Here is a 19569-nt window from a genome sequence, read left to right as displayed (position 1 = left end):
AGAGCACCAGCCACTATATCTATTTTATATATGATTTTACACTATTGCTATGCAATTAACAAGTCCATTTTAATGGTATTACTTCTATTGTATTCCCTTAACATGGTTAGGAAGTTGATAACTGACATTTCCTTTTGAGCTGGAAGTATCCATTTCAGTAACTGTGGGTGTTTCAAATAAAAATTATGTGCTCACAAAATTTAACACCCCTAAAAAATCTCACATAATTTTTTTTGGTACTGGCCTTGTTAGTACCTTTAACTTAATTGTGTGTTAAGTGTTGCCAAGTTGCTTCCAACTCATAATGATCCTATGAATCAACGTCCTCCCAAATGTCCTGTTGATAATAGTATTTCTCAGGTCTTGTAAACACCAGAATCATTTGGAAAATTAACAGGTGAATTCTCCCTTGGATGTGGAAATGGTGTGTGTGTTTGGGCAGATTATTTTACAAAATTAATGAATCAGACTGGTAATAAGATATAAAAGCATAAAATACGGGACTAAACTATGAAAAGATGTTGGGAATTTGATGCCACCTTAATATATTTCAAGAGACTAGGTGGGATCTAACCAGCTTTTCTGATGGTTAAAATAAAAAAAAAGATGAAGGGTTTTCTTTAACCGTCGAAAAGGATATGTGATTTGGGACACACATAGACAAAAGTCATGTGGGGCAAAGAGAGAGTATGGGAGATAATTAAATGGGGCAGAGAAAAAGCTGACTGGATCCAAGCCACTGATGTATATAAATTTCCTAGCTAGAAATAGTTTAGAAATAGTTTAGTAATAGATTTTAGGAACCATGACTGAAATTAGTTCGTGAAGTCACCCTGTCATCCTGGACCAAAACATAATGAAAACTTTTGTATTTTAGCATGTCATAAGTTTCACAGTTCAGGTTTGCTTCATCAGATGGATAAAATAATAAGCTCAGATGACACACCTCTCCATTTATTTTGAATCCTTTTCTCTCTCTCTCTTTGGAGGACCTTTTTCTCCCCAGCTTTCTTTGCTCTCGTCATTGCTTGCTGGTTCTGAGAACTTCTATGGCATAATTGGTGTTAACATTCAGAAGCATACAAGAATTCTCCTAAATTTCCTGTGCTTTCTAGATTCCTACAAAAGAGATTGGATTTTTCAAACAAAAATGGCTTTGGGATTTTCTTGGTCACTACCTCTTCTGTTTTGGACAAGGCTATCCTGGTCATTTTGACATAGCCCACAATCTCAGGAAACAACATATGGGTATGGCTGAGCACAGTATTGTCTTTGGTAGTTATATTTTCCTTTATGCACATTGACATGTGTGAGTGGGGAACGTCTACTCCATTTGAGGTCTTTGTTAGGTAATCTTGAGTAGTGTAGTAGATCATAATAGAATGCGTTACAATGCACTATGCTGTTCTTGGCTTCATGGGTTTCCTGTCCACCATGAGGTTCATTTTGACTGTCCAGGCAATGCAAGGAAGCTGCCAACACAGTTAATGAAGCCAAGTTCTTCTCACTGGAATGTTGTATTTGGCAATATTTAATTTTAGAGGCACTGGAAGTCTATCTGGAATGTTCTTGGCTTTTAGCAATGGATTGCTGCGATGCATTCATTTCTCTAAATCTAATAACCTGAGTTTGGTATGAACATGAAGAACGATGGGCCATTGAGTTGCAACCTACTCATAGTAACTCTATTCATGGGTTGTCCAAAGTGATAAATGAACACTAGTAGTTTGCAATTGATTTCCTCTGCATAGGAGCCCCATCTTCCTTGGCTGTCTCTCACTCTAGTGCTAAGCATGGCAACCCTACTTAGCTCCCTAGCTTTGATAAGCTTGAACTAAGTCGGGCTATCCAGGCTGCTGGATTTGAACAAAGATGTTGCAAACAAGGAGGGTGGTATCAAGACATAGTCTTGGATGCTCTTCCACAGCAGTAGAGCCAGTGAAATAACTCCACAAATCCTACTCACATCATCTCACAATGAAACTCTTTTCATGTCAGCTATTCATGACTTATGGTGACCCCATCAGGTTTAGAGATTATGAGTCCCAACTATGACATTTCTTTGAAGTCTCCCATTCAAATACCAGTCACAGTTGAGGGTGAAAGTGTGTGATTGGCCCAAGATCACACAGCAATGGAATTCCATGGAATTAGGGGACTGAAGCTGCATTTTCCAGATCCTTGTCTGACACCTTAACCATTATACCACAATGGCTCCCTTGTATTTAGGGAATCACAATCAAGGTCAGCACGACTGGGATAGGCATAATCTTGTCCACTTTGATTACTCAGTTTGCATGCCTTGAAGTCACTTGACAAGTGCCACTGATAATCACATAAGCCCAGTGACGAAGGGAGGGGGAAACTGCCCAAGCAACTCCTCCTGCCACGAAACACCCCCCAAATGCCCTTGAAACACCTTGCTCTGCCTCCAACATGCCCCCAGCCATGACCCCGACATGTGACTGCAATGGTGGCATCTGGGGTGAGCCGCCCCAGATGTCCCCATTACAGCTATGCCTCTACATAGGCCTCTTTTAGATACTGAACGGACCTTGGTTAGTCAAGATGATGACAGAAATGGGGCACAAGAACACAGAGAGAGAATAGATTCATATTCTTCCAAACAAATATTTCTGGCTTAATATTTTTTTCAGAGCAGCTTTTACCTCTTGATTTCTTAGCGTGTAGATAAGAGGGTTTAAAACTGGAGTGACAGCACTATACAATATGGTGATGATCATCTCTCTTTGAGCAGACTCCCCAACAGACGCAAGCATGTAGTTGGACAGAACTGGAACATACAGTAGAGCCACAACTGTCAGGTGGGAGGCACAGGTAGAGAAGGCTTTCCAACGACTTTTCCAGGATGGAACTTTGAAGAATAGGAAGGAGATGATGTATAAGTAAGAGAAAAGAGTGAGGAAGAAGCCACCCAGAGCAATGCAGCCAGTGACAATATTAAGGAGACTGAGGTTAAGGGTGGTACTGCTGCAGGCCAATTTTAGCAAGGGCTTGATGTCACAGAGGAAGTGCTGAACATGATTTGGGCCACAGAACCACAACTGAGAGGTCACCATGGTATGCATCAGTGCGTGAAAGAATCCAGCAACCCAGGTGGTCCCAGCTAGCAGAAGGCAAGTCCATCTATTCATGATGACAGTATAACGCAGAGGGTTGCAGATAGCCACATAGCGATCAAATGCCATTACTCCCAAAAGGATGCCCTCACCGCTGCCCAGGAAGTAAAAGAAATGCAACTGAGTCAGGCATCCAATGAAAGAAATGGCTTGGGGCTCTGTTAAGAAGCCACTCAGCATTTTGGGCACCGTAACAGTGGAGTAGCACATGTCCAGGCAGGAGAGATTGCCCAGAAAGAAATACATGGGAGTATGAAGCCGTGGCTCAGCTATAGCTACTGCCAGAATGGCTCCATTTCCCAACAAACTGGCCAAGTAGAGCATCAGGAACATCAGAAAGAGAGTGTATTGCTCTCTGGGGTCATGTGTCAGACCCAGGAGAATGAACTCGTGCACTTCAGTCCGGTTCTCCATTGCTGTGGAAATAGAAAATAATAAAAAAAAGTCTGGTCAGTGATTTCCTAATAGAATGTAAAGCTTTGAATGAGAAACTGTTGTTAAGGGTATTTATGAGTGTTAGTTGTTATGAGACATTTAAGTCAAAAGCAATGAGAGAGGGGCCCTTTCCCCACTTACCCTTTTCCGAGGGTTGCCGTGCGCGGGGTCATCAAAATGCCCTTTGAAAGAGCGCCGGGAATGCCTCGCGCTGAGGGGCGCGACAGCAGCCGCCTCGGGGCGGCTGCGCTGTCACCGCCCCTCTCAGTGGGGAGTGCTGAGGAACCCCGCGCTACTCTCCTCGAGTAGCGCAGGGCTTAAGATAAGTGGGGAAAGGGCCAGAGATAGAAAGAGAGAGAGAGAGAGAGAGAGAATGTGTGTATGTATATATATATAAAGTTTTTTTGCATCCACAAGTCCATAGATTGTGTGTCAAAATCACTATCTTGCCAATTGTCTTGCCAATAGGAGCAAGACAATAACATGTTACCCCCTTTCCTTCCAAATGTTTAATGCCTTGATTGTTTACTCTGAGTTTGGCATGCATTGTTATTTCTCATTTAACAAGTGGGGCTAATTTATTGTAGGGCTAGCAGGCTAGTATTCCTTCTACTGTTGACAGCTTGTTGAACATTCTTGTTTCTCATCCTTTCTATTCTGTTTCTTGTCTGCCTGTAGGTTCTTATATCCAGAAAGGGTCTCTGCTACTTGAAAAAAATGTTTTGTTTTACTTTTTTTATTTCAGTTGTTCAAGATAACTTTACAGAATGTAACTACATGGATGCAACTGGTGTCTTTCCCTAGTTCTTCTAATTTCCCTAACCTTTGTTAGAAAGCAGATGTTATTGCCTGGAATACAAATAGACCATAGTTGGGATCAGTTCTGTCCATTGATCTCAATATCACAATGTGGATATACATTTGTATATTATTGTTTTTTGTATCTTATGGTCAGTTTTGGAGAGTAAATGTTATGGAACTGACAGGCCTATATTTATTTATTTATCTATCTATCTATCTATCTATCTATCTATCTATCTATCTATCTATCTATCTATCTATCTATCTATCTATCTATCTATCTATCTATCTATCTGTCTGTCTGTCTGTCTGTCTGTCTGTCTGTCTGTCTGTCTGTCTGTCTGTCTGTCTGTCTGTCTGTCTGTCTGTCTGTCTGTCTGTCTGTCTGTCTGTCTGTCTGTCTGTTTATTTATTTATTTATTTATTTATTAGTTTATGAGTTTATTAATATATATATTATTCATTCAGTCTTTATTTGGCATAACCAATATAAAATCACATCAAAATACAAACTTGTAACATATAGCAAATAGAGTTGATTCATACATACTATTGCTTATGGGACACTTCCAATATAAAACCAAAAATCAATCTTACGTTTCATTGTCTGTTGTTTTAAATGTTTCTTATTTTAATAGCAAACCACACTTTATGAAAATATCATACTGAAATTCGAAGTTTCATTAGGAAAATATTAGGGTTGTTGAAATATTAACAATAAAACCCAAATGAATTTCAATGGTTTTGTTAATTTTACCCATCTACCTTGTATACATTACCATCCTTTTCTTCTCTGGGTGATACTCGCCTTTCAATGGACTAAGTTGATTGTTTCTCCTCAGATTTTACTACAGGTGCACATAACTACAGAAGAACTACTTTGTCTTGTGGACTATGACTCTGATCTCCTCAACTGGTCCATATAGAAGTTCCTTCAACAAGGGCACAGAAATAATTAAAAGAAATTACCAAATGACAATTTTTAAGGGCATGAAAAGAAATCACCTACTAATCTCTGCAAATCAAGCTGCTGTTAAGGACACAAAGCAGTGGGAAAATGCTTCAATACTTTACATTAAAATTGGAGACACCTTTTACAATGCAATCCTTAGCAGAGTCACACCTTTGAAAAAGAAGATTCTTATAAGCTGCTTTTCTTTACTTTCAAAGAGTCTCAAAATGGCTTAGAATCCCCTTCCCTTCCCTTTGCCACCACAGACACCTCATAAAGTAGGTGGGGCTGAGGAAGTTCGGAGAGAACTGTGACTAGTCCATGGTCAGCCAGCAGGCTTCCTGTGGAGGAGCCGGGAAACAAACCTGGTTCTCTGATTTGAGTCCAACACTCTTAATGACTATGGCTTTCTTTGTCCATTGATGTCAGTGGGTGTACAACAATATTACTCTGTTAAACTACAACAACATCCCGGCAACATTAGCATACCTCCGGCACTTTTCCCCCCTATGTTGACACTGCTACCCTGTTTCCCCGAATATAAGACATCCCCGGAAAATAAGACGTAGTAGAGGTTTTGCTGAAGTGCGAAATATAAGGCATCCCCCAAAAGTAAGACGTGGCAAAGTTTTTGTTTGGAAGCATGCCTGACGAACAGAATACAGAAACATAAGACATCCCCTGAAAATAAGACATAGCGCATCCTTGGGAGCAAAAGTTAATATAAGACACTGTCTTATATTCGGGGAAACACGGTAGTCACTCAGTCCTTATTTCAGCAGGATGGACTATGTGGCATTGCGCCTGACTGTCTTCCCCAGTCCCCATTCCTGAATCTCCAATTTTCCAATCTGGATATGGTGACCCTACCCTCCTTTTCCCACCTGTGGCCAGGGGACCTGGCAACCCTATACCATACAGATTTCAGAGCAATGTATTAATCCAATGGCTAATGATCTAGAGTAGAGCAATTAACTTGCAGGTTAATCATACTCACATCAACAAGTCTCACCTTAATCTTCATGACAGTAGCAACAAAATGTGCCATTTGAAGAGAGACCAATCTATCCCTCTCTGCCAGTAGCAATAGATTACCCTTATCTGACTGTGAAGTCTATTCTTAGCTCATAATTTCACCTTTTCTGACAATGCCTGCAGGTAGGGCACAATACAGGACTGAGGAGTCATGTGGTTGGCAATGACTGCAATCACACACTGAACCCTTAAAATATATCAAAACACATTTTCCCCAGTGAGTTACACCTGTGTGGTTTATATACCTTTTTCAGTTAAGGTGTTAAACCAATATGAAAAATAAGTGTCCCCAAGTGATACAATACCAGAGAGTTCAAAACTGCCACCAGGAGACTTTTGGTCCATCTTGGGGATGCTGTGGGGGCACCTCTTGTCATGCTATTTCCCCATCGCCAGCTCTATAACTGCCTGGGGCAGTTAGATACATACAGCCTTTAATGGCATAGTGCAAAGATTTAAAATAAGATACAAAAATTAAAAGACAAAGTACAAAGCAAAATTGAGATCACTTGTTTATGACCATGCATAAAAACCTGGCCGTTTGCTCTAGAGCGGGGGTGTCACTTGTGGCCCTCCAGATGTTCATGAACTACAATTCCCATCAGTCCCGCCCAACATGAACATTGGCTATACTGGCAAGGGCTAATGGGAATTTAAGTTCATGAACATCTGGAGGGCCACGAGTTTGACACCTGTGCTCTAGAGCATCCCTGGATTCATTAACAGATAAACATTCTTCTACTGGTCTGTCCAGCACTCTATGTCCATCAATAAGGTTGAGAGGAACTTTGTTCTGCCCCAGTTATGAAGGGGTCAGTAATACAGAAGATGGTGTACAGTTTCTGCAGTTTTCAACGTGCAGATGCAAAAATGCTTGCTATGGGGTGTTTTGAAGCCTCTTCCATCCCTCAAAGTGGAAAGAATCACATTGCATCTGGCCAAAGTGATAGCACGTCGGTGCTCCAGATCAGAAAGAATGAACAAATACATTTTAATTTATTATTAAAAGTTTAGCATCTGTTAGGGCAGTGGCATACCTATACAAAAGTATGTCCAGGTCTTCCCTGGGTGCTGCAGCTCTTCCACCCCGCCTAGTCCCCAGCTGAACTCCCCCAGTCCCCCCCCCACTGTATTATGCACCAGAGATTGACTACCAGTCAGGTTCACCAGAATCCCCCCACACCCAATTACTGAGAAGGAGCAAGGGAGCCCCTCAGATGGCTGGGCCAGCTCCAGGTGCCCCAAGAAAGAGCTGCTGGAAGCAAGTGCCGGTGGCTACCTGCTGAGCAAGCAGACCCTCTGCAAATCCTCTTGGGAGGCTTTTGCTCCATTTTGGAGATGCTGTGGGTGGCACCTCTTTTCAGGCTCTTTCCCCATCACTGGTTCTGAGATGGCCCCAGGTTTGGGGAAAACATGCCAGAGCCACTCCCAACATGATCCTGCAAACTGGGCTTGCAACCGGCAGAAATGCTTGGCTGGGGCAATTTTGGGGGTGGCAGGTTGCAATGGAAGTGTCTGAGACAGTACCCTTGCTGGAGCTTCATTGGGCGCTTTGGGCAGTACTGGCCAAGCTGCCAGGCGGGCCGGCAAGAGGTGCTCACTCTGCAGGTCTTTTGCAGGTACTCAGAGGCCTGGCAAAGGTGGCATGACTGACTGCCTTCCTCTCCCCTTTGCAAGGAGGCTGGGAAGAGTCCTCAGTGGGCAGTAATGTGGCAACTTCAAGCAGGTCTGCCTCTGGGATGCACAGGTGCTGGTGGGTGGGCAAGTAAAAGAGACAGGAAGATGTGGGGGACCAAAATTAATTCCCAGGTGACCCAGGTGAATGGTGCCTGGGTCAAATGACCCCCCCCCCCACACACACACATATGCCACTGGGTTAGGGGGAAATAGATGCAATTTAACTCCTGGAACATATGGTGCCAAATGAGAGTTGTTTTGGCTGTGAAAACATGAAAATTGGTTAGGCCTCTGGAGAAATAAATGTCAAAGCTGTTTCTAAATCCAAAGCAATATCACAACAATTCGAAGATCCATTTTTGAAGAAACCACTATAGGATGTTGAACTTGGTATATTTGGAGAAGGGAAGTGAGTGGCAAAACCAGATTTTAGTGGGAACACTTATTTTATTGTTTCTGATTTATTTGTTTTTAGTTCTGCCTCATTCCTAAGTAGTACAGTGCTACAGTACTCACTGCAAGCTGAGGGCAAACTTTGAGGAGGAATCTATGTTCCACAGCCATCATAATTCTCTATTGCCAGTTACATTTCTCAATATAAATATTTGACTGTTGTCCAGAGATCACAGGCCGACTGTCCACAGGCTCACAGGCCGACTGCCCAAGACTGCCCCACAGTTATCCCACAGCACAGGGGATGTTCCTATGATGCATTTTCTAGCTGCTTCAGGATCCTTCTCTATGCAGGTGTTTCGGAGACTTGCAGCTGTTCTGTTACTTTGCCAGGCCTCACCTCTGCCTCACCAGTAGGCTCAAGTGAGACAAGCTGGAAACTATCAGCCTGATGCAGAGCAGTCATGCCTGTCCCCATCTAGCCATAACAGGTGGGGAGAAGCCAGGAGACTTCCAAGAAACCTCAGGGATTCGAGCCCCCAGCCAAGGAAGACCCACAGTTTGCAGGGGTGGAGTGGGAGTCACAACCTAGGGAAAAGCCTAAGCAGCTTGAGAGGAAAGTGCCAGCCACTCGCAGGGAGGCAGGATATCATGAGGTCTAAGAAGAGGCTAAGAAGAGCAACAGATACCAAGCAATGAGATGAGTGATGGACCAATTGGAAAAAAGCAGAGAGAGTGTGACAGGTACCAGGACAAGCATGATGGGTATGTCTTCCTATGCAAAGGTTCCAGGAGATGACCCAGGGACCCATTAATGGGTGGGATGAGGGGGCATGGAGCAACTTCTTGAAATGAGACTCCTGAGCAGAGGCCAAGGAGTTTGAGGGCTGTGACAATCCTTCTGGAATGGGGAACCTTCTGGCCTATCTACAGTATCCTCAATTATTTACAGTTCAGGAATTTTCCCTTCATAATTCAAAAGATACTAACTTGTATTTTATTCAAAATATTAATGCTAAATGTTTTCTTAAGAGACCCAGATACTTCACATATGGTTCTCGAAAGTCTTCCATTCAAGTTGCATTCACTGTTAGCAATCCCATCCTAAGCAAAATTTAAGTCCACTGAAGTTACATATGCATGATGGGTGTAACGTTTAAAGATTTCACTGTAAATCTGTTCCGTTTTGGATAAAACTTTCTGAGATCCTTCAGGTCCATTTTTTAGGCTACATCATTGTTATTCTCCACTAACCAGCTTCAACAAACAAAGACAGGTACATTAATTCAATTTCAAATTTTGGCAAGCCATATTTTTCTGACAATTTTGCTGATGGCGTGTTTCATCTCCTTATTCCTCAAGGTGTAAATTAGGGGGTTCAACACGGAGACACCTACATTGTACATGAGGGTAGCTATCATCTCTTGCTGCAATGACTCTTCTGAGGAGGAAGATAAATAGTTGACCAGAACAGGAATGTAGAACAGCACCACTACTGTGAGATGGGAGCTGCAGGTAGAGAAGGCCTTCAGTCTGTGTGACTGAACCTTAAGGAAGAGAAATGCAATGATGTAGAGGTAGGAGAGAAGCGTGAGGAAAAAGGAAATCATGACAAGTGAACCTGTGACAATGTTGAGAAGGCTGATGTTGAGCTGGATGCTACCACAGGCCAATCTCAGGAGTGGTTTGATATCACAGAAGAAGTGCTGGACAAGTTTTGGGCCACAGAAGTGCAGACGGGAGGTCATCACTGTGTGTACCAGTGCATGAAAGAATCCCGTGGACCAAGTGACTGACGCAAGAAGCAGGCAAACAGGCTTGTTCATAATGACAGCGTAGCGCAGAGGGTAGCAGATAGCCACATAGCGGTCATACCCCATGACTGCTAGAAGAACTCCTTCACTGCTGCCTGTGAAGTGAAAAAAATGAAGTTGGGCCAGGCACCCACAAAATGAGATCGCCTGGGGCCCTGATAAAAAGCCAGCCAGCATCTTGGGCACAGTGACAGTGGCATAGCAAATGTCCAAGCAGGAAAGATTGCTAAGGAAAAAATACATGGGTGTGTGGAGGCAAGGCTCAGCCAGAATGACCAATACAATGAGGCTGTTTCCCAATAGAGTGACCAAGTAGAACAGCAGGAAGAGAGGGAAGAGGAGAGGCCCAAATCCTTGGAAATTTGTGAAGCCCAGTAAGATGAATTCATCCATCTCCGTCTTGTTCTCCATCACTGTTTTCACAAAGGTAAAAGCTGATTAAAATCTTCAGATATATATACACACACACACTAGCGGGCCCAGCCACGCGTTGCTGTGGCAATTGTCCTTCTCATCACAGTCCGCAACTCACACAGATGTCCATGCAGGTCCAATGATCCCAGCCCTTAACTCCCTAAAGCACTCTTTAAAGCTATGAAATCTTCACATTCAATGTGATCAGTGTGTTCTTTTTCTTTGTTCCTTTTTTTAAAAAAAATGTGCTTCGTTGACTTGCTCTCAGAATATTGAATGAAGAAGGTTCCTCCTTAACAATAAGCCCTCTTGTAGGATCTTTGCTGCAGGTAGGATCTGCTAGTAGGGAAAGTGACTTCCAAATAAGTAAGGCTTGCTCTGAACAGCACCGAGGGTGGCTTGTTAGCAAGCTGTGCTGCCCAAAAAGGTATGTTCATGTCCAGTCCTTCACTTTCAACTTAATAGCCACAGATTCCACATAGTCCCAAAATATATTACTAAACACAATGACTGGGCATAGACTCTAATGGAAGGATCCTGAGAAATAGATGCTAATGCGCTGCTATAAATAAGAAATACATGATCTCCTCGACTCTCCAGCCACATAATGGTTCCCTGGGGCTGACTGAATTGATGTATGGGGATTAGTTTGATCACCCTTGGATGAGACTAGAATTGCCCACCCCATGGGCCAATTACACTATACCCTTGAGCAGAAATGGAAGAATGTTTTCTATTTTAATGGTATAAAGTGCTGTCAAGTCAGCGCTGACTCACAGAGCTTTCAAGACAAGAAATGAACAGAGGGGCTTTGCCATTGTCTGTATGTGGGTAGCAACCCTAGACTTCCTTAGAGGCTTTCCTTTAAGGTGCTAACCAAGACTGACACTGCTTAGCTTCCAAGATCTGATGAGACTGTGTTATGCTGGTTCAACTAGGTTCTCTTAGGCTGTTCCCGCATGGCCACGCTGGGGGTCGGGTCAGCGTACATGATGCCGACCCAACCCCCACGGGATCGTTTGCACCAACAGTCCTGGGAATGAACGGGAAGACGGCACCGCGGAGCGCCATCACCCGATCGACGTATCTTCCCTGCAATCGTCCGGTGTGCCACTGAGGCCAGGGGACACGCCCCCCAGCCTGTGTGACCTCTCCGGAGTCGCAGGGCGGGGGGGTGTCCCCAGGCCTTGGTGACGTGCCGGACAGTCGCAGGGACAGTAAGCCAAGTGGGAACCGTCGGAGGGATGGTGCCTCGGGGAGCGAGGTTGGGAAACAGTGGCTTTGCGCTGCGGCTGTGAAGCAGCTGCGCCCCCCATGTGAACAGCTCCCTAGGGACGGCATTTTTGCCATCTCCAGGGCGCTGTAATTGGCCCATGCAGAAAGGGCCTCAATTACTGTAATTTAAAATCAGTTCATGCTCAACTTTGAACTATATACAAAGTTTAATTTATTTTTTTTCCATTTAAAACATTATTGTGCCACCTTTCTACCCAAATAAGGTCCCCAAGGTAGTAAACATCAGAAGCATTAAAACAGTTCAGCATTAAGGCAGAAGTAAACATAAAGCATACATTAAAAAAATCTGATAGAAAATATAAACACCATCGCTATTAACTGCTGATGGCATTACCAAAATCCTGTTGGGGTAGGTCACACCTGGAAAGTCTAACAGTCCAATTCAGACTGTGGGAGTTGCTGGAAATGGTGCTGCTGGTACACCAGACTGCATTAAGCTTTTCGCTAAGCTGTGCATGCACAAAGAGGCTGCTGATTAGTGGCCGTTAGCAACAATAAGGGATGCTTGGTCAAGCATTGAAGGATAGGATGTTTGTGAAACCTAGGCCCTTTCCGCATGGGCCAAATACAGCGCCCTGGGGACTGTAAAAACTTCCCCAGGGAGCTGTTCACAAGGGGGAACCCCCCTTTTCCAATTGACCTACCTTCCCTGTGGCCGTCTGGTGTGTCGCCGAGCCTGGGGACACCCCCCCCCTGCCTTGCAACTCTGGAGTGGTCGAGCAGGGCAGGGGGGCATGTCCCCTGACCTGAGTGACACGCCAGACGGTCGCAGGGAAGGTAAGTCAATCAGGCAACGGCGCAGTGTGGCACTGTCTTCCTGGTATTTTCTGGAACCGTTCGTGCAAACAATCCCGGGGGGTTGGGTTGGCATCATGTACGCTGACCTGACCCCCAGTGTGGCCATGTGGAAACAGCCCTAGTATTTATGGACGATTAATATATATGATTTGTGACTGATGAAACTACCTAATGGGCAGAGCACTTATACAGTTAGGATGGAGAGGTAGTAACAACTGAAACTTTTAATGGCATTCAGATAGCAACAATAATACATGCTTAAAAATACAAATGTATAGAGGAACATATAACAAAATAGGCATCTATATATTTTTTTAAAAAAATCCTCTAAGATGAAATTTTAAAAACTGAATAAAATGTTTCAAAAGTTACACTAAGAGCGCCTTGCAATTACAATACAGGGGAACCTGGCAGTCTAAGGCTCATTCCGCACATGCAGAATAATGCACTTTCAAACTGCTTTCAGTGCTCTTTGAAGCTGTGCGGTATAGCAAAATCCACTTGCAAATAGTTGTGAAAGTGGTTTGAAAACACATTATTTTGTGTGTGCGGAAGGGGCCTAAGACTTCTCTTGAGCCATTGTCCAGAAGGAAGAGGGTTTTCTATTGGTCTGTGAGAATGCTGTTGTCAATCAACAGAGGAGCCAGGAACTTCTTCCTAGCTACATTATATAAAGGACAGTGGTGCAGGATATGATGAACTGACTCTCCACAATTCATGTTACAAATGCAAAGTCTTTCATGGCATGGTATTTTCATCTCCCTATGAGATCCCAGGGAAGATGGCATGATGTTACATCTTGCCAAGGAGATTGCATGTCATAGTTTGGGTTCAGGAAGTAAATATAAATAGTTGAATATATTTGTTTTCCCCAAAGAAATGCCAAGTTACAAAGGGGAGCAGAATCTACTGGCCTGATCAATCAGACTCTGGTACTCTAAATCATAGAATCTGTCTCTGATTCTGCTGAACACTTCATTACAGGGCAGCATAACTAAGGAGTCTACTGGAAGTCCCATCCTTCCTAGTTGGCCCTCAATATGGGACTACCATTCCAAGGAATGAAGTATAGTTAGTGCCTGGTATGAAAGACTCTTGCTCTCACAGGTGAAACAGAGGTGGGTCCAGTATTTAAAGGTGATGCATCAGACCCTTTCAAGTAGATGCTGTCTCCCACTTTTGAAAAGCCCCAAAAGGAAATCCTCAGCCCAGCCATGACAGGTCTAATAGGCCTAAACTACAAAGATGTACTGGCCACATATTGACAGGTAGGGACCAGAAAATTACACGGGCAACGGCCCGTTTTTGTTCTCTAATCTACAAACACAATAAGAGACATCTGCCGGTTGAATAGTTTAGGGAGGGAAAGACTGAAGAAACTGTGATCCTTAGAAGATATGGTCGGAGACCGGAGTTTTCTAGTAATGTTACTATAGGTTTTAGCAAGACTGCACAGGCACTTTACAAGTGTAGTTATATTAACTTTTTAATCTTTTAACATAATCAAATGTATTTTATCTACTACTTGCTTTTTCGCGAGTTGACCTTTTAGTAAACGGTCACCGACTGTGTATAATTGCACTTCTCAGTTTGTATTATTATGTGCTGGTCTTTGACTGCAATAAAGAATTTGTTTAAGTAGATGCTGTCCAGTTTCCGGACATAGAGCAGCGTAGGGCACTGAATGAGGCAAGCCAAGTGCTTTATATTGGAAATTAGACTGAATACATTCAGTGTCCCGGTTCCCTGCCTGGATCCAGAGTGGAATGCCATAGAGAGGTTGTGGGCACACTTTGGCATTAAAAACTTTTAATGCTGCCGGGATTAACGTCCTTTTTCTGTAAAAGAAGCGTAGAATTGCCATGGTAGTCATTTTACTAGTTACTATGGCTTTATTGCTGCCTGAGGGAAGTAGCTAATACTACCCTTTGAGAGAAATTGAAAATACAACAAGCATTTGTGTGTGGTAAAAAACATTTTATTAACAAAATTGGTTCAAGGTAAACAAAAGCGTCAGGCGCAGCATGGGGGTCTGATCTTCTGGTCTGTGTACTGGGCAGCACAACGCGCTGCTTCGGCAAATGGGGAGGTGGGAAGGCCGGGCCCCAGCCTAAATAGGCTGCCTGGCCCCACCTCCCCCCAGTGACGTCAGGTCACCCCGCGTCATTGCTTGGCACCCTGAAGCCTGCCCGGCCCATGCATTATGTGCTGCCAAGCCTCGCGAGCCCTGAGGAGCTAGTGAGGCCAGGGAAGGAGGCAGCTTCACAGAGGCTGTCCCTGTCCCTTCCCCAGCCTCAATGGCTGCCGCGGTCAATTGCAGCTGCTCTTTCCTATGGGTAAACCATCCTGCTCTAAAATGATAATTCAGGCCCAGGTATTTAAATAACCTAACCTGTTCTAGGGCCACACCATTGAGGACCCATCCTGAAGGACGCCATGTGCTAGTAAAAGACATGATCTTGGACTTAGCATAATTGAGAGTTGATGTTGTAGTACTCAGCACAGCACGAGAGAAGACACTTAAAACCAACTCTAGTGTGAGAGAGCAAGATCATATCATCTGCATAGAGTAAGATAGGGACTCACACACACAAAGCCTTTATTGGCATCATACAGTAAAACAATTTGTAACCAAAAACGTTTTACAACCAGAATAACATAGTTACAACTCAAATAACCATCATTTAATATAAAAATCTCCCTTAGCAGATGTGCCAATTATATCCAACAGAAACTTGGCAACTAGTTCAGAAAAATCCTGATTTGATCCATCCAGGAAATACTTTATCCTTTGATCATCTGTCATATCTACATTAAAAGATGTAAACAATGGTCGATACTTATACCTTAAGCATTCCCTATTTGGACAGTGAAACATGATATGCTCTAGTGTTTCTACTTGTATGCTGTTGCAAGGGCATAATCTTTGGTATTTTTTGGAATCGACCCTCGAGTAGAGCAGATGGCAAAATATTGAATCTTGCTAAAGAGAATGCACGTCTCAATCTAAAATTAATCATATAAAGTAAATAATGAGACATACAACCCTTTGCTTCAACTAGTGATTGATTTAGAGGTGAGCAAGTTGAATTTGCTGCTATTAAAGATCTTTGATAATCCCATTCAAGGAATTTTTCTTTTAACATTTTTTTGCCTCTAAATAAGATAACATTGATATTTCATCCATAGATATGCCAATTTCTGTAATCTTATCAACTATTTTATCATGCCAGTTTGAAGTGTTAAGTTCAGAGAGCAGTAAGCATGTGAAACTGCCTGGCTTGGAATGATGGTGGATTTTTAACCAGTATATAGTTGCTCTAATCCAAGCCAAGGTAGTTAAGGAACATAGGCCTAGTTCAATGCGTAAGGCTGCATAAGACACGCAGTTGGGGAAACCCATGATCCTATGCAGAAATTTAGAGTGTAGAGTGTTTAGACTGGTGTTTTGGGCTAAGAAAAGGACTGGAAAGCCATAGAGTAGCTGCGGAACTACTTTTGCATTGAATGCCTTGATTACTGCTGGAATGTATTGGTGTCCTTTGGTGTAAAAGAAATTCACTAAAGCGTTTACAGTTGGAGTAGCTTTTACTGATGCCGTTTTGACATGGGCTGTCCAAGAAAGATTATAAGTGAACAAAATACCTAAGTATTTGTATTTCTTGACTTGTTCAATTTCTTTTGTTGCTACTTTCCAGGGTTGTTTTTTCCATGATCTAGCAAACACCATAACTTTTGATTTATCAAAGTTAAGTTCCAGCTTGTTTAATTTACAGTAACTGTAGCATCTGTTCATTGAACGTAACAGGCCTACCCTAGTGTATGACATTATAATAGTATCATCTGCATAAAGAAGCGCCGGTAAATGTGTATTTCCCAGTTTGGGGCTGTGTCCATCAATATCCCCAAGTTCCAGTGGTAAGTCCCTTAAGTATATGTTAAACAAGGTCGGAGCAATTATACACCCCTGTTTCACCCCTTTGTTGCTTAAGATATTATTGGTCAATGCCCCCTCCTGAGTGCATTTTACCCGGCAAGAGGTGTCAGTGTGTAATTGCCTGATTAAAAAAAGCAGTCTGGGGTCGATGTTCAAATCCTCCATTTTCTTCCATAACAAGTCTCTAGATAGTGAATCAAAGGCTTTTTTAAAGTCTAAAAAAGCAACATAGAGCTTGCCTGATCGTTGTTTTAACTGTTTTTGGGCAAGGTGGGCCAGGACTATTGCGTGGTCATAAGTAGATTTTCCTTTGGAAAAATCTATTTGTTCGTGTCCTATGACCTCTTGCTCTTGAATCCACCTGTTTAGTTTAAGGTGGAGAAACCTGGCATATAATTTGCCCACTACAGACAGCAGGCTGATGGGGCGATAGTTAACAGGGTCCTGATAGTCACCTTGTTTATAGATTGGAACTATTATCGCTTCGAGCCATGTTTTTGGTATTTTTCCTGTTGAATTTACCTGGGTAAAAACAGAAGGCAGGAGTTGTGACCACCAGCTTATGTTGGATTTAATCAGTTCAGAAGTAATTAAATCAGGGCCTGGAGATTTGCCATATTTCAGATCTTTTATTAGAAAATTTATCTCTTGAGGAGATACAGGCGGCCAGTGTAGGATGTTTTCTAGATTGATGTCTGCACTCGTTGGTACGCTGCTATCATTAAATACTTGGTTAAAGTAGGCAAACCATGTTTCCGGAGAGATACAATATTGAGGGGCCTGTTTCAACAAGAGGGATTTATTAACACATCTCCAAAATTGTTTAGGGTCTTTGGAATTCAAGGCCCGAAATAGACGTTCCCATTCATACTCTAGATTTTGTTGTGATTTTATCTTTATCAAGTTATTAAGATAGGGACTCTCATGTTCCTGATAGTAGGACAGTGATAGTCAACTTTTTGCAGGGTAGGTGACAGATAATTAAGAAAGAAGTTAAGTAATGTGGGAGCCAATACACACCCTATTTAACCCTCCTTCTGTTGGGATCTTATGTTGGGATAAGTCCATCATTAGTGTACTTAACTTGACAAAAAGTGTTGCTATGGGGAGCCATTATCAGAGAGAGCAATCTTTTGTCCATATCCAACCCCCATAGTTTCCTCCATAGAAGGTCTCTAGAAACAGAGTCAAAAATGCCTTAAGGTCAAGAAAGGCAGCGTAAAGTTTTGATATATATAGATCAGGGTGTTTGGGACTAAACTAAACAACATATATATAGATCAGGCTGTTTGGGACTAAATAATGGCCCAAGGCAACACCTTGTTGGAGAGGTAGTAGAATTCAAATGAGCTATGTGAAAATGTGCACACAAGAAAAGCATTGTATTTCATGGATATTAAGGAATACAGTGAAGCAACCTGCTAAACACCCATAAACAGACCGATGAACTACTGATCATTAAAAAAATTATGCCTCTGTATGCTATTGGTAAACAGGATGCAAGCCAAATTGATGAATGTTGTAGTATCATAACAGCAAGGGGTTTGTTTTGTTTTTATGATCAGAAAAGCAATTGTACAAGATATTAGGGCCCAGACTAGACCTGGTGTGGATTATCTATGATCGATACCTTACACTTCTGTAATTAATTGGTACTCAAACATAGTTGCTTTGGAACTTGGGAAAATTGTAGTAGAAGAAGAGTGGGTTTTTCTATTCCACTTTTGTGTACCTTTTTAAGGAGTCTCTAAGTGGTTTATAATTGTTTTTCCTCCCCTCCCCTCAACAGACACCATGTGAAGTAGGTGGTGTGAGAATTGTGACTTGGTCACCCCACAGGATTCATGCAAAGGAGTAAGGAAGCATATCTGGTTCTCCAGGTTAGAGTATCGTGCTCATGTTGGAGGAGTGGGGAATCCAACTCGGTTCTCCAAATTTGAGTCCACCGCTCTTAACCACAACACCATGCTGGCTCTCAGTCCTGGCAAAAAAAAGTGCTCAGTCTTTTTGCCATGCTATTCTCTTTTCCCAATATCAATTACTCCCCCAAACTGCCTGGAGCTGGGGGCAGATCTGCTTTTTCTTACAAAGTTCATTGCAGTTGCAGGGAAGGAATTTGCACTGGGAAAATGGTTGGGGAAAGAAGGGTTGAAATCTCTCCTCTGTGTTTTTTTCTCTACCTTTGAAGTACCTGTTGGTCAAAATACATCTGTGAGAGATCTTAATAATAGATCTCGGATAACCTGATAGACATGTTGCCTAGCTGAGACTCTTAACAGTAATTGATTCCTCATTGGCTTGGAAGGAGGTTTGGACACAGCTAAGTGCAAGGGGGGGTTGGATCAGACTAAGAATCTCTTGTCCAGTGTCCTGCTTCCAGTGGCGGCTTACCAAATTCCTCCACAGAAGCCAAAATCTGAATTTAAAGACAACTGCTCTCCCCATGCTTCCCCCCAGCACTTGGTACTGTGATATAGTGCTTCTGAATACAGAGGTTCCTGTTATTTATGTAACACATGCTCATCCTGCTCCTTCGAGGCTTGAGGCAGTTTCCAGTAGAAGATCAATAAGGCAATAAAAAGAGCATCACAGCCAAATTAAAAACAGCATGCCATAATAGCACCTTCAGATCACAATCAGAACGAGGTTAGGTGCCTACTCTTCAGCCCCAAAAAGATTTATCTGAAGAAGTGAGTCTCTTCTCCATAAAGCTTAGTTGAAGTGTCCCTCTTCTGTTCACAGATCTTCTGTTTCATGTGGTGTAGACATTTTGAACAAGGAAAGTCAAATAATAGTGGCTGGGCTGGCATTTCTCCTTTATAAGTTTCCCCCATTTATGTTACCGCACCAAGCTTTGCCTTCCCTTAGTTATAGTCT

General features: G+C 42.7%; 2 protein-coding genes across 2 annotated transcripts; both read right to left on the bottom strand.

Annotated features, from left to right (window-relative positions):
* Positions 1-2612: 2612 nt before the first annotated feature.
* LOC125445246 (olfactory receptor 12D2-like) lies at positions 2613-3554 on the bottom strand. Its single transcript, XM_048518208.1, has one exon. It carries the CDS (start codon positions 3552-3554, stop codon positions 2613-2615), a length of 942 nt encoding a protein of 313 aa, XP_048374165.1.
* A 6171-nt stretch (positions 3555-9725) lies between these two features.
* On the bottom strand, positions 9726-10658 carry LOC125445276 (olfactory receptor 12D2-like). Its single transcript, XM_048518263.1, has one exon. The coding sequence runs from the start codon at positions 10656-10658 to the stop codon at positions 9726-9728; it is 933 nt and encodes a 310-aa protein (XP_048374220.1).
* Between the last annotated feature and the right edge of the window lie 8911 nt (positions 10659-19569).

This window comes from Sphaerodactylus townsendi, linkage group LG15 (genome assembly GCF_021028975.2).
Source record: "Sphaerodactylus townsendi isolate TG3544 linkage group LG15, MPM_Stown_v2.3, whole genome shotgun sequence".
Classification (NCBI taxonomy): domain Eukaryota; kingdom Metazoa; phylum Chordata; class Lepidosauria; order Squamata; family Sphaerodactylidae; genus Sphaerodactylus; species Sphaerodactylus townsendi.
This window is presented reverse-complemented; position numbering and strand designations above follow the sequence as displayed.